This window comes from Chrysoperla carnea, chromosome 1, assembly GCF_905475395.1.
Source record: "Chrysoperla carnea chromosome 1, inChrCarn1.1, whole genome shotgun sequence".
Classification (NCBI taxonomy): domain Eukaryota; kingdom Metazoa; phylum Arthropoda; class Insecta; order Neuroptera; family Chrysopidae; genus Chrysoperla; species Chrysoperla carnea.
Genome location: NC_058337.1, coordinates 26,500,432 through 26,516,971, shown reverse-complemented (window position 1 = coordinate 26,516,971; position 16,540 = coordinate 26,500,432). Strand labels below are relative to the sequence as shown.

At 26.5% G+C, this 16,540-nt stretch overlaps 1 protein-coding gene across 1 annotated transcript in view; it reads right to left on the bottom strand.

Moving 5' to 3' along the window:
* Positions 1–3,731, bottom strand: part of LOC123305636 (GATA zinc finger domain-containing protein 14-like) — a 155,682-nt gene extending 151,951 nt beyond the window's left edge. Inside the window, exon 1 of the mRNA XM_044887411.1 lies at positions 3,538–3,731. Within this exon, the coding sequence (XP_044743346.1) occupies positions 3,538–3,602 (65 nt within the window). The 5' untranslated portion in view covers positions 3,603–3,731. The remainder of the gene's footprint in view (positions 1–3,537) is intronic.
* Between the last annotated feature and the right edge of the window lie 12,809 nt (positions 3,732–16,540).

Genomic DNA, 16,540 nt, shown 5'->3' with positions numbered 1-16,540 from the left:
AATTGCAAAATGGTTAATATATCGTTTTCAGTTTTATTAATAATTAACATTATTCAAGAACTGACTGTTGTAAAGCCTCCAAAATTATATGTCCACACTATATAAAGTTCAGTAAGATGTAACCGCGTAAATGGTAGAATTTTGCCCGAAAAGATGTTATCATTTAAATAGGAGAGACACGTTGCCTAAAAAGAAACCCACTTACGTGAATAACGCATATATTTAAAGACTAAGATTAATTCAGTTTTGGTAAAAATTATAAATAAGTTATAATCAAAAGTTATTTTAAGTTATTTTTTATTAATTTTTTCCAGTATGTAAAAAAATTAAAAAGTAAGATACCTTAATACTAAAAAATAACTTTTAACTGATAACAGGTAAAGAAAAACCTTTAATTAGAAAGTTATACCACATAAAACCCCCATTAACTTTTTTATTTAAGGCTTAAATTAAAAATTATTTTCTAAAGTTTTTATCTTAGTTGTTAAATTACAAGCTGGAACTTTGAAAAAGTTATTTAATTCGCAATTTATTTGAAATTCTCTTTGAAATATCTAAATCCAAAAATGATTTTCAATGTTTCGCTCTAAATTGTTAAAAAAACAAAAGCTTAATATCCTTTCTGTTGAAAAGAGTGAATTGAACATTAAAAAATTACAATTCTGCCATTTATAAAATGACCAGGAGATATTTATGCTCCCTTAATTTTTTTTCTGCATATCATCAATATATTTAAAACTATAAATTTTATATTTTGTATCTTAAACAAAATTAACGAGCATTTGCTTCGAAATAAAAATTATTTCTTTTATTTCATTATGAAGATGATGAGTTAAGGCGAAAGAGGATAGTTTAAAAAGGATAGAAGTGTAAGGTTCGCTGTTCTGTCCTAAACCTTGGTGGAATGTATTTTATGATAGTTTAAATTATTCTTAAAATATTAGAATTTATTCTGATTGCTCACCCATGATTCAATAATAAAATCTCGGGAATTTTTGTCCAAGTTCCCGATATTTGGTATGACATTTTATACAAATTCATGTTTGAATGCAATTAGTACATTATACAATTTTCTTTTAATGACTTCTAGATTGTTGGTTGATTCACTTCTTAATGAAATTAAAATCTCTCTTTAAATGCAGTAAAAATTATCAAATGAAATAATAATTGAACTTAAGCACTTATCAGGGAGGGCTTACTAGAATTGACCCTTTCGATATATTAGTAAATAACTGTAAATATACTAAATATGTGATGTAATAAAATTTAATAATTTAAAAAAAGGAATCAAAAGTCAGTTTGTTTGCTTTTTTTGCTAATCGAAAATGATTTATAATAATTAATGATTTCATCAATTCATTGTCAAAATTATACTCTGAAATCCATAAAAAATAATACTTGTAAGATGAATCTATTTTTCATAATAAAACCCACAAAAACTGTCAAATTTTAGTGATTAATGACTTATAAGTCATACTTAAAATATATATAATTTTTTACGTAAATTTGTATTTGACCCTTGAAAAATAATGTTAAAATCGCCGGTTTTGTAAATATAAAGAATTAAATAAAATTTTGAATGTTGGACTCTACGCAAATCAATCAGAGCAGGATATAATGTTTCATTTAAGACAATTTTTTAGAAAAATGTTTTTTTCATTGTATATATATATATATTCCCGATTTTTCTTTTCATAAATAATAAATTTTTTGTTGTTAAAAAGGCATTACAGAAAAAAAATTTTAAAAGTCATGATTTGCATCAATTTTATACAAATTTATAAATTAAAATACATTAAGCTTCATTACATTTATTTAAAAATTGCATTAAAAAGAAAAGTTTTGAATTAAAAAAATTTTGAGTTAATAACCCATGATCAAATGTTAAAATTGCTCAATTTAATCTAAATATTAAAAGTTAAACAATTTCCTTTTAATTTACAATAATTTCGATATAGAAAATCCATAGCAAAACTGTTAATTAACCGACTTCAAACAAAAAAGGAGGAGGTTATCAATTCAACTATATTTTTTTATGTGTACTACCACCGAACTTTCGACTGGGTGAACCGATTTTTATGATTCTTTATCCATTTGAAAGCTGGTACTTCCCATTTCATTTTGGTTCAGTTCTGACAACGGCATCCATGAGAAAACCATAAAAGTCTTAAATTTGCATTAAATATGCACGACAAGAGGACGAATAACTCAAAATCACGGAAACCAATTTTGATGATTCTTTTATTTAGTGACAAATTAGTTAGTGTACTTCAGATTCACTAAAAATCACAAAATAAAAAAAAAACTTTAAACAAAAAGAAAACCGACTTCAAAAGAAAAACTTTTCCAAAACAAATTAATATGCACTAAAAAGTAAAAAAATTACGATAATATAATGTGGTTAAAATTATTGTTATTTTTGGAGTCGATGCCAGCCAAGCTAATATAGAAAACTGTTCGGTGACAGTTGTTTCCTTGGCTGACACCGACTCCAAAAATTACAATAATCTTAATTACATTATATTATCGTTATTTTTTTACTTTTTAGCGCATATTAATTTGTTTTGGGAAAGTTTTTCTTTTGAACTCGGTTTTCTTTTTGTTGAAAGTTTTTCTTTTGTTTACTCGATAAAGGGTCGTTTTCGTAGAAGTTTTGCCATAGCTTTGACTTTTTCATACTTGAACTTATATAAAAGATGTATTTTCGATGATTGGCATCTTTTAAACTAAACATTAGAATTGGTTTTTGTATTATTTGGAGATTTTGTTGCTCTGAGAAATTTTTTAATTCTGAATTATTTAGCTTTATGATTAATCCTTTCATAGCTCGATTCATGCTTTATCAATCGAAATGTCAACAAAAGTGAAGGGTTCATATGTAATTGGGCGCTTTCCGTAAAGGTTAAATCAACACTATGAAGGATTTACACTTCGTTTACAATTTTTATTGATGATTTTAAAATATTGATACATTACAATTATTTGAAAAATTATTTAAGAACAATAAAAAATATGGTTTTATTTTAAATGCTTTGAGAATTCGAGAATCATAAAAGCGTATAATCAAAAATTTTTATACATTTTCGCTTACATGTTATCCGTTTAAGGCTTAGAAATAAGGCTTTTAATTATTATTAATATATCATATATAGATTATCTTTTTGTATAATAATTATTATCACTGTTGTATTTATAACAAAAGAATTTTTGACAGCGTTTATATTAAAATTAATGACAATTTTTGATTTTATAATTAATTATTATTACAAAAAAGAATTTTTTTAGTTGTCTTTCAAGGGTTATTAACTTCGATGAATAACATTACACCAAAAATGACATTTCAGTTTGGGAATAATTTTTTTGTTTAAAAAATATAAAATAATATTTTTTTTTTTTAAATTGTTATCGCATTTCAATAATTGTGGCATATTTAATTATATCAAAAAATGTTTATTATAAAATCGATTAGATTAGCAAGTAGCTATAAGAGGGTAATTAAATGAAAAATTAAATTTTCTCAAATCATAATATACTTACGTTGTATAATCACTAAACGTATGCGGCATATCAACTGTATTACAATCCTCACTATCAGATGCCATAATTTTCCGGCCGGATGACGACAATAGAAATTTATTTAAAAATAACGAGCGTGTATCACTTAAAAAATGTCCAAGAATTTTTCCCCGATTTTGTAATATGTTTTCACCTTTCTTGTAACAAAACCATCATTAAAAGAGAAAATTTATTGCACTAATATAGATAAAAATATATATATAATAATTACACTTGCGGTTTTCTAGTAAGAAACGCACGAACACATTATTATTTATTTTAATATATTGTTTTTGTATATATAAAAGTTTATAGATGTTTCTATGAATTAATCGAATTTCATAGTAAAAATTTATAATTACGCGTATTTATTATTATAATAATTTAAACACAGAACACTTCGATAAATTTTTTCGATAAAGTTTTCGATTTTAAAAAACAAAATATTGTTGGTTTTTGTATGGAAGTCACTGATAATAATTTTTCACAAGAGACCACTTTTTTCCCACACACTTAATAAACGTATAGTATTAATGATTTTTGAGATTTATTTGTTGATCCGTCCGTCGGCGGCGGGAAATATTGTTGAATGAAAACAATTGAATCGGTTCGAAATCCACAGGTTATGCGTATTCACTGACTGATTCAACAGTTACCTGTTGATTCTCCTACCACTGAATAATAACACAAACACTCTCTGTTGAATAGTTAAGGTAAGACATATAAAATGCTTCTGTATATTAGCTTATAGGTAGGTACCATATACCTTTAGCTTAGCATAGTGTACACAAGCCACACATTTTAAACGGAGAAAATAAATTTTTTATATATATTTATTATGTAGTTGGTGATACTTTAATTAAATAAAGATAGAATATTTATATTTATATGGAAAATTTATCGTTTGTTCTTTATTTAATAAAAGATATCAATAATATTTAAGGAGATAAGTTTTTTTCTTTTTATGGATTTAGAGTGAATAAACACTACTTTTTTTTTAAATCAATTTAAATAATACTTTTATTAAAGTTTATGCGCTATCTTTATTTATTAGTAATATTACTAAAATTTTAGATAAAGACATGGCTTGTTTTTCCAAGCTTCTGTTTTCTTTATAAGAAAATTTATTTTCTTCAATATTTTTTTATGCTTAGTTTTGTTAATTAAAACAAATTTTTATAAATTTCTTTAGTGAAATTAATTGACGTACGAATGTGGGTGGATTCATTCACGATTTTTCATTGAATCTTTACATAAAGAAATGATTTTTTATTTTATTTTATTTATTTATTTTTTTTGTTGATAAAAAAAATTTTAATAAAAAATACTTTTTCAGGAACAAGCTTTTATTGTACTAAAAAGCAGACAATAATTTTATCCATAAGTCACTTATATTCGACTATTTGTAAAAGCTTGAGGCGGTTAATTTAAAATATCAAAAATGAATCGGAACGCCTCATCCACTCCACATGCCTAATTACTTTTCGATTCATCCTTGATATTAAGCGCCTCAAGCTTTTACAAATAGTCGGGTATGAGGGACTTATAGATAAAATTTTTGCCTACTTTTTGTACAATAAAAGCTTTTCCCTAAAAAAGTATTTTTTATTAAAATTTTTAATTAAAGACTAAAAAATGTATTTATTTAAAATATGGTGGAAGCGATGGGAAAATCAGGACGGCGCAACCTAACCATGCATTGTCATCCAAACTAAATGTGTATGCAACATTTCAGCTCAATCAGTCGAAGATATCTACTTCAAAATTGATTTCAAAGAATCCACCGTAACATCCTTACATACATTCAAGTTAAATAAAAGCTTTTAAAAACGAAATTGATTATACCAAAATTTTTCAAATAGCATGGTTGGAATTATTTATTTTTTTTCGTCGATTTTACTTTTAACAAATAATTTTTTAATTGAATATGCCGTTGATTTCACAGTTTTCTCAAATACATAATACGAATTTTCCCACATTAAAAATATACTTCATAAAAAATAATTGAGAATAGATGAGAACCGGCTCAAATTTCAATTCCAGCTTAACCTACGTAGCCGAATGAAAACAAATTTAATAATAACAAAAAAAAATTTTACAATAACTGTAGCATTTATATACCGCAGTATTAAATGCCTCTGCAGTTAAGGCCTTGAAGCAAAAAATCTTAGATTTGGTTACTTCCAATCTTTAAGTGAACTACCAAAATGATATCGATATTTTATTACTTCATAATCCTTTACACTATTTCTTTGAAAACTATTTAGAGCGTTTTTCAAATTTTAAATTTAAATAATGCATTCTATTATTATTAACTTTTGCTAGACATATTATATTTGCCATTTGGTTTTCTGTAAAAACACTGTTTTGAAATTTTAAAGCTAGAGAAAAATATTAAAGTGAATCTTAGCTTTTACTTTTTTTCTTAGTAGGTACTTTCTTTAAGTATGTATCTTAAATTTTATTTATTTTTATTTTTTTTTATCAATTTTTATTTCTGTCTTTAATTTGCCTGAAATAATGAGTTAAGAATTAAATTTAAAATCAGAAAGTATGAAAATTGTCACCAGATGATTATTTTATATTTGATACATATTGTTCAGTGTAAAAGACGATACAAATTTTTAAGAAATCATTGCATTCATCAGAAGAGATTGCCAGGAAATTGATTTATCCACATGGAACTTTCCAAATAAAGAATTTAAAAATAAATTCCGTAATAATCAAAGTTAAAATATGGTGGAAGAGTCGAGAAAACATTGTAAAGACTATGTGGAGATAAAGTTTATGAAATTTAAATTACGACTGTTGAGGTATAACCAACTACAACTTGGATACATTTTCCTCGGTTTTCTTAGGTTTATCATTTTTTTAAACTTTCTAAATTTTTCTTTTAAAATCTTAAAATAAATTTATGAAAACCTTTAAAAACTTTTTGAAAATGACAAAAAAAAAAGAAATAAAATTATAAGATTTTTAAAAACATGTATTTGCAATTTACTTTAATTTTTTACCCTGAATCAGTTGCAATACATTAAATAATAACATTTGCAGTCCAAATAGGCCTATAACGACATCGAAGGGATTAACAAGTCATTATAACCGATAGTCGCTATAAGCAATATGTATATTTTTGTATTAAAGTTAAAGTATGTAGATATTTCCATATGTTATTGCAGACTAATTTTAATGTAAATTAATGACAAAGTGTTAATGAGCCTTAAAATACAGTTTATTAAGTTGAAAATGGTAAAAATTTTGCTTTTCTGAAAAACAATGTAGCAAAAAAGGATGTGTACGTGCTTTTGTCGTAATAGTCGATATATAGGCATATAGTTCTAATCAATATTGGGCGCTAAAGCCAATGTCGATAGATCCGATATTGTTATAGTCAATACATTCAGTGTTTATATAAAGATTCGGTCGAAACTTTTCTATTTCGTCGTTTTAATCGTTTTTGACTATTCGCACCGTGCGTGAGTTTTATTGGAGGCGTTTCAATGGTAACGATATACTACTTTAATTATAGAATTGTGTGGATGCATATATAATTGTATAGTTGCATTTATGACTTCTATTGAAAATTTAATATTATTGTCTCACAAATTTAAATAAATAATTATGATAATTTACATTTGAAAAATAATATTTGTTCAATTTGATTTCTTATTTTCACAACTTTTAATGCATTAAGTTTAATTAATTAGTATTTTTCAATAATTTTAATTTGACGTTTTCTATAACATATACATGTAAAGAATTGCAAATTAGTCATAACAGCCTCTTTATCGCCAAAATTTTTCACTGTAAGCGCTGTAATCAATTTTATTGCCCCCACCATGACTACGCTCACAACGAATATGTATAATCATTTTTAGATCTATAAATATGGCACATGTATTACTTTACTTACATGTCAAAAAATATTAGTTTTCAAAACTTGTAATAAATGAAATTTTTATTTTGAATACATTATAAATATTTTGAAATTTTGTAATTCAAAAGAGGGTGGAGCTTACAAAATGTAGATATATTATTATTAATTTTAATTGATTTGGATATTTTTGTAAAATATTATAATATCATTTACAGAGACAAAATATAAATGAGATTAACAATTGGTCAAACGAATTGAATACCTTCAATAATATAATATTTTCAATAATTTATATTACATTCAATCATATTGGACTTTACAATAAAAATGGCTGATATATTTATTCTAATGTTCTATTTCAAATTCTTCTATTTATATTCTTGAAATAAAAATTAAACAAGGAGGAGTGGCACCTAGTTTTGTATTCAAAATTAATTTTTTAGTGTAAATTATATTAATTTGATAAATAGGAAAATACAGATAAGGACAAATTTTAACCTACGCGTTTAATATTATATCAAAATATATAACTTTAAATATGATATTCTTCTACAAAAAGCCTGCTGTCATCCAATTTTTTAACCAATGAAAAGCCCCAAGAGAAAATCAGGTAATAAAAGATGTAGAAATGCTTATGAATCCCAAAAATTGAATAGTTATCAAAATAATTTATAACGAAGAATATTTCTTTCGACAAGACTACAAGACATACAGACTTTTCGTACCTGGTCAGAATATTTTAGCACCTTTTTTGCGACAGATATCTGTGGAAAATAGTGAAAACTATTGAAATTGACAAATAGAATTTTTTTTTTAAACTAGTTACTTTAATATTTGAAATCAAAATTATTTTAGAGCAGATGTATTTAATATTTGAGGGTATATTTATTTTGGAGTATAAAGATATTAAAACAGGATTTTTGTTTAATACTATTATTTAGGAGTATAATTTAATTAAAATATAATTTACAAAAATTTTTAAATAAAAATATTTTAACGTTAAATTATTTAAAAGTTTATTTTAGTAGGCAAATTGTGAGGGAGTAAACTAAAAAGTTTAATTATTTGTATGCCAAGAAATGTATGTAACAAATGGAAAGCCGATTAACAATTGGTGAAACGAATTGTATTCCGTTTATAATTTATATCTTATACATTCATATTGAGTTTTGAGAATTCAATTTTAAAAATTTGATAAAATCACAGAACCGCTCGCAGTTTTTTCAATTATCTTAGGTAGATAAATAGGTTATGAATCAGGTTTGACCAACATTCAATCGCAGGTCAGAGATACATTTCAAAGAACAAAAAAAAGTTTTTACATCAGTTTTAATCTTACAGAGTATTTCAGGGTACTCTTCCTTATATACTAGCATTTTAAAAGTTAATTTAATGAGTTTCCTAAAAAAAAATTCTTAATACCAACCGATATGAGGTTGTCTCAACCTCATCGCAAGATCATATATGGCGAATGGTGCTACGAATGTGATACAACTACTATACAGGATTGAGTTGTGAAGTAACACAAAGGCATGAGTTGTTTGTATGGAAGTAATAATCTCTCTAACAAATTTCAAATATTGTTGTATTGAATAATATTAACATTATAACAAAATACTGATGTGATTGTCACAACTACACTGGCAGGTAAAAAATAAAAGCTTTATACCTACTAATAGGTTTATTTCACTATTGATTTTAGTGCTCTAAGTCTACAGCTTAAAATGGCATCAATCTACTGCGCTATCGATGCTTGTTACATAAATGCCAAAAAATATAGTAGATCTTATAAAAATGAACAACTTGTTTATTTTAACTCTCTGTTAACTGGTGCTTACAATCTTCATGAAGTTGCCTCAATCACATATGGACTAGGCATGATAGATATGTTTTCGTACTAACCTAATTCTATATTTAAAGCAAACGTAAAGATATATTCTTTTAATTTGTATATTCGCTTTATTTACACGATTATGTATTCCAACTAAGTACAATTTTATATTCCATCAATAAAATGCATGACTTTAAATTAAGATCAAATATATTTCATAAAAGTAATGATTTTGTTTATTCAATTTCACTAATTTTGTATCAATAAATTCATATTTTAAATTTAATCCCATTCTATTGTAAATACAAATATGAAGCTGTACTTGTTCCAATCGTTAGATAATTGTTTGAAAGTATTTTTACTTCATTTTAATATGAAACGGTCAACTTCGGAATGAAGTTGCCATTATTTTAATATTTTTTTCAGTGTATGATTTGTTAACAATTCTTCGGTGAACACTCTATAAAAACCAGGAATTAAATAAAAAAGAATGTGTAAAATAATAATGACTTAACGCTCTTATGCTTTTTTTCATACAGTTAGCTTTACTCATTAGAAACTTTTATCATAACATATATGGACGAATGACATATATGTGTGATTAATTTTTTTATTTTTTTAAAATATTTTACCAACACTCACGAGAGATAATTCGTTTTGGTCTGTTTAAAATTTACTGTCACTTAATTTTTGTGACTTTTACTTCAAATACTAATTAATAAGAAATTACTGTGTAATTTGTATTACGCGATAAATTATATCTATTTACAAAATAACAATATTAATAATAGTAAAAAAAAATGAAATTTTGTTTGTTTTAGCAGTCTGACGCCAAAATTTAAGTTATTAACAAACTCATAGTTGCGACCTATTTAAGATGTTTCGATACCAAAATGAAAGTGTTACCAAAAACTGAAATTTTGTGTGCCAATTAAAGAGTATTTAATATGCCTGCTGTATAAATTTCTAGATGATTCTCTGTACGGTTTACGATAAACTTATTATTAAAAGTAGACCTTTCTACATGGTGGTATATGAAGAAGTCGTAATACATGTTGGTTTTTTAGTCAATAAGTGCTTTTAAAAATGTTTTACCATTTACGTAAAAAATCTTTTATCAATATTCTTCAAGTTTTAAGCTTTAAAATCATACCAAAATTAAGAGTTAGACAGTTAATTCCTCCTAAATCCTACAGAGAATCGATATGAATTTTTCATACAAGACGTACAAAAAAATGTTAAATTGGTTAATAAAATATCAAATCTTTAATATCATTTTCAATTTACGGTATATCTTGTTAAAATAAAAAAGTTAAAATAAAAACGATAAAAAAAATATAATTTTATTTATCAATTAATTCCCCTTGTTTTTTGTGAAAAATTCATATCGATTCTGTGTACAGTTTATGAGAAATGTGCCCTTTTTTGGTAAAAAAAACTTACTTTGATAGTTAATTTCTCCTAAACCGTTCAGAGAACCAATATGAATTTTTCACAAGAAACGTATAAAAGAATGAATAACAAAATTTCAAATTTTTTGGATGTTTTTAATTTTTTTGGTATCAAAATCCCTTAAGGTAGTACCTACACGAAAGTGATATTCCAAGAATTTCTCAAAACTCAGAATATAAAATATTTAATTCATAATACACTTGCTGTTAAAATTAGAAGATGATTTACCATGCCATACATGAGATATTAGCAATTAAAAGTGACGCAATTTGTACGTGTACATGGGAGAAGTGTATAAAAATACACAAATTTACAAATATTATATTTATTTACCAATGAATGACGTCCACCATCTTTATGAAAAACTAATATAATGTAGAATACTATATTTAGAAAATATATAAATAAAAATAAAAATTATTTACCATATAGTTTCGATAAAAAACTTAAATAAATAACTCGTTTTAGCGATGATTTTTGTGGAAAAGATATGAAGACTAATGTTAAAGGCATATGTCATAGTGTGTGTGCTTATATGTATACTAGAATCAGTAGTGAGGAACTACAGTCTTTTGAAAATAATATATGGTATATGTATAATAGTCATAGCACAGTCAATGCACTGAATGATAGTATTAGTCCAAAACTTTTTGACTGGACGGTCGCGGAGGAACTACCTTAAGACCAAATATATATGAGAATGTGAATAAACATTTAGTAACAGCCTTATTTTTTTACAAAACAAAAAAATAATTATCCAAATGTTATGGAATTTGGCATACACAATCTTAACATTAAAACGTTGAAATTCCATTACATGTCTATAGTCAAGGTATGATACAAGCGTTATTGACGTACGCAAACGAAATTTGCACAACGAATGTGTTGCCATGGTACAAAATTCTATCTACTTCTCTAACACATGAAAATAAATGATAATAATAACTGAAAATTTCTCATGAGTTATTGGAAAAATAGATCATTAGCAAAGTTACAATAGTAACTTGTTATTAGTTTAGATTTAGACAGTAATTTGGCTAATTTGTTTGGTTGAAAATGATGTAACTCCCTTTTAAGCGAATTTTATTGGTTGAAAATGAGTGAGGTTATGAATTCATTCATGCCGTTTTCATACTCTTTTTATATTTTGATAGCGCTACATATCCATGAAAACAATTAAGGAAAATCGTGTTTTACGGAAACGATATGTAAACATAACGGAAATTGTAAACACTTACTTTTATTTCCAAATAATAATTTATGTAAACAGGTACATATAATTTGAATAGCCTTTATATGAATTTCTATAAAATAATTTGGCCGTTATATAGTTAATAATAATATAATCTCGAGTAAAAAATCAATCAAGAAACGTAAAATTTTCATGCATGTTATTATTTAAATGAGATTCCTATTAACTCTCGAATAATTGCTCTCTCCCTTACAGCTTTATGATCTCTATTTGTGAAACGTCTTTTTGTGAAGCTCTTTAGAAAATAGTGACGTTATATTACACTAAATCTGTTAAATTTTGATCGTTAGTACATGATTTCTATCATTAATAGGTACATACCGATATAGTAGCTTAATGGAGAAAGCCCTCAAATGGCAGCTTTGAAAATTATGCCATCTTTCCTATAACCCAAATCCGATCATTTCAAGTATATATTCGGTTCTTCTTTTGAAATTCTAAACATGATTTAGCCTTACATACGTGCATTGGTTTATGCAAACGGCGAGACCGTGCATTTTCATGATGGTTCTACGTATCAAAGTGTTATGTCGACAAAAAAACGTTCATATACTGCCATTATCCTAATTCCTTTTAGGTATAAAAGTGAGAGGTACTTTTTAAATTCGCATTATACCGTTTGAAAGGTATCTCATACCCAAAAAGGTTCTCAATACTTAAGAATTTTTTACGGCGGCAGAACTTATTCATAAAGCATGTATTCCGCAATAAATACTTGAAGAAGGCATCATATAATCTGTATTCTTTTACAAAGAAAAATAATTTTGAGAAATATTTTCCTAATATAAATTGTATTTTTGATGTGATTCTGCAAACATTTTCTTAAATTCTCTATTACGTAACTATAATGTTAAAGATGCAGGTATCTTATAAAAAATCTTATAATGTGCTTTCGATTCTTTGCCGATATGTTTTTGAAAATCTAAGTTTCTTGAAAGGCAAAACCGACATGGGCAATAAACTGTTGTCCAATGCGACCTTATCATTAACCTTTGAAATTTTTGTCCTTAATCAATATCCGCGTTTCTGAGAAATTTTGTTCAGAAAATTTACTTCTCTTACATTTCCTATACTTCTCTATTAAATAAAATTCCAGAATATATACTGTACTTTAAATTAAGCAGTTCCTGCATTCATAAATATTTCTATAAAAAAAATAACATTTATGAATTTTATCAAAAATAAAATTTGTGTCTTCCTGATATATAAGTAATCTTTTGGTGTTTATCGAAAGGGATATAAATTATCTAATTAAAAAACATGAAACATGCAAAATTATTATGTTTATACAATATTAAGTAAGTAGAGGTAAAAAACATAAGAAAGGAAAGGGGTACACACATGATTTAAATATTAAAGACGTAGGTAACCCCTATTCCATCCTTCGTTGGTTACACACATTTGGTATTTTTATAGTAAAAAAAAGAAATAGGTAATTTATTTTGTTTAATATCATCGCTTTACATGGAATGAGAGCTCGACAAACTTTTTAGTCTGTAAATAGTGATAGATTTCATTGCTTTATTTTCTCGTTTCTGCATAGAAGAGGACTGAAAGGTTTTTCAGTTTTGTCTGCTATATGGAAATCCAAGACTTGCTCGCGTCGGTAAAATATCAAAAACTTTTTTCCAATTTGCAAGCCCTTAATTAGACATTAAAGGATGTGGAGATTGAAATTGACAATAAATAAGGATTTAAGATATTCTAAGAAAATCTTTTTGCTGCAGTTTGCACCCACATTTAATATATTTCGCACCTCCCATCGAAGCCGTAGCAATAAAATGACACACCTTGATCTGTTATCTTCTGTAGATAATAAGTTTTGGCAGAAGAAATTCGATCTAGCTACGTACATGGGTGTAAGCAAGGAGAGGCGTACAGCAATATGTTACACAGTCTGGAATTATAATCATTATCCATGTGCATGTTGTCTATTGCTTTATGTCTCTTGCGCCCTCCATACTATCGCGAAAAAACACGAAGTTGGATAAGGATATGGATGTGAAAATTGTGATGTCTCGCAACGCCTCTCCCAACTGTACTAAAAAAGCTTTCATTCGTTGAATTTACTAAAGCCGATAATTTGAGGATTGATTATAGTAGTTGTGTACACACACATACTGCGATCAGTCAAACGAACTATCGAACAGTCAGATATATGCTATCAAAACATTTAAGTTCTACGTGGTACTAGAATGAATTTACTAAAGCTGAAAATTGTTATACAGATTGTACATTGCATATAAATAACAGTTATGATTGTCAGTAAGTTAGGTGAATAAATGAATCTATTTATTGTTCATAAATAAGGGCTGACCAGTTTTACTAAATTCAACGAATTTTTTTTTTACCCGGCTCTTCCATTATTAGTATTTGTTAGAATTATAAATAGGAATATTGTAGGAAAAATATTAACACAACGTAGATATTTGAATACGAAATGGATTACGCTACAAGGTAGCAATATAACCATCATTATTTTACAAACACTCCGTTTATTAAACGTATACGTAGATTGAATGACGTCACGAAAGATGTTTAGTAAGTATAATTTGTGTATGTCGTATCCACTATGTATTAACATTTATAATATGCAGGAGGTAAACACCGTGTTGTTGGTGGACGGACGGACATAACAGGTGAACTTCCGGTTTCTCACGAGATAAGTCATCATCAAGTTTAAACTTAAATAATATACATCCCTCAAGAATTATTATATTTTTTTCTTTTTTAAATATATTCTTTTAAGTTGAAATTATAATTACAGTGCATAAAAAAATTTATTATTGTGTGAATTGGAATTTTAGTTTAATTTAAAAATTAAAAAAAACAATTTTGTTTATGATTTTATCAATTTAGGTACACAGATTTTGGTTAATGCTTACACGAACTTATGTTTTATCGAAGGTTGTATTAAATATTTCAATAACAACTTAATAGTGAAAACAAATCCTGCAAATCCCTGTCTACAAAGTCTGACTATCGCATTGAAACTTCTAACTATGCAATTAAATTGGAAATTTAAAAAAAGGAACATTTCTGCTTATGAGTGCATGCTCGAATTTTAAGAAAAATGGAATGTTGTTTGGGTGATCTATGTGACACTAGTTCTTAACGATTATCGTAAAAGGGAACTGTGTCAAGAAAAAAGTAACAGTTCCATGGGATTCAAAGTTAAAACCAGAAATTTTAGTCATGAAGCGGTATTTGACCACACTTAAGACAAGTAGGATTACAAGCGTATCTTTATAGCAAATTGCATAATACAGTTCCCTTTTTAAAAATAATTAAGAAAACTAAAAAAAAGCGCGCTCTCTTGCAATTAAAAGTGTTTACTTTTTAATTTTAATTTTAATTTTAATCTATAATTCAAAGCGTGGGGTGCTCTCTTCATTCATTCTTTAAATAAGCAGATTTGAGAGATATCGACCACCTCACGCTTTGAATTTTACCATAATTTATTTTCTTAAATTTTAGTCTCGCTAAGTTATAGATTGTGTACTCTTTGGGTATCAATCTTGAATTTAAAAAAACCAATTAACGTCGCTGGATTTCGATCTAACAACCTTCTGTATGAGACGCGTTAATTCTAAATACTACACCATGTCATTCAGGCTAAGATAAGATCGTTTATCCTGGTCAGGATACTAGGATTATTAAATTATTTCATTGTCGTCCTACTTTCTTATGCGTGTAAATTAGTACGATTTTGTATGGATTTAAGAACGTATATTGGCGATTTTAAGATGTAAAACATAAAAACAGGAAATCCACGATCACTTTACCACGCCACACTTCAATTCCCTCATGGGTAACGTAGACTATAAATTTTTAATAAGATTTTTGCGATTATACTCCTATAATTCTTTCATTGCCCAATTTATTTCAATTTTATTCTATTATCTATTTCCGATATCAAAATCATTTAAAAGAATTTTACTTTGTATACTTCCAACTTATTTAACAAAAAAACAGTATTTCTTCAAAAATACTAAACCACTCGATTTTATTTTGAAAATAAACAAGTGAAAACAAAGAATTGACTGAGTTAATTGTTGAAATACCCTGTATACAAAGTGAATGTTTCTTAAAATACCTAGTTCAATTAACTAGTAACTGCATTTGTAAAGTCCATGCTGAAAGATAAAATTGTTTCTTTTGATAAATTTTGCTCTTTGAATACAATAGTCAATGAGTAATAACTTGAGTGTTAATAAGGCACAAATACACCATAGTTAGATTTGATCTAATTAGAGCGAGATTTGGTCTAGCAGGGTAGACCCTACTAGACTAAAGAGAGTAGAGTAAAAAAGTAATTTCAATGTAGATAAAAGTAAGAAAATCTAGCTAGATTAATATCATTAATCAGTATTCTGAATATACATACTAGATGATATCTCAGGAGATCTCTATACTGCTCTATAGGTAAAGCAAGGTAGAACAAAATCTAGATTCAGTGTAAACCGTTCCGTGAAGCTATCTACTGTATTTTTGCCCTAATTGTAATAATATTTCACTGGTTTATAGTTGTCAATAAAAACTTATCGACTCCATTAGGGTAAACAATTAAAGT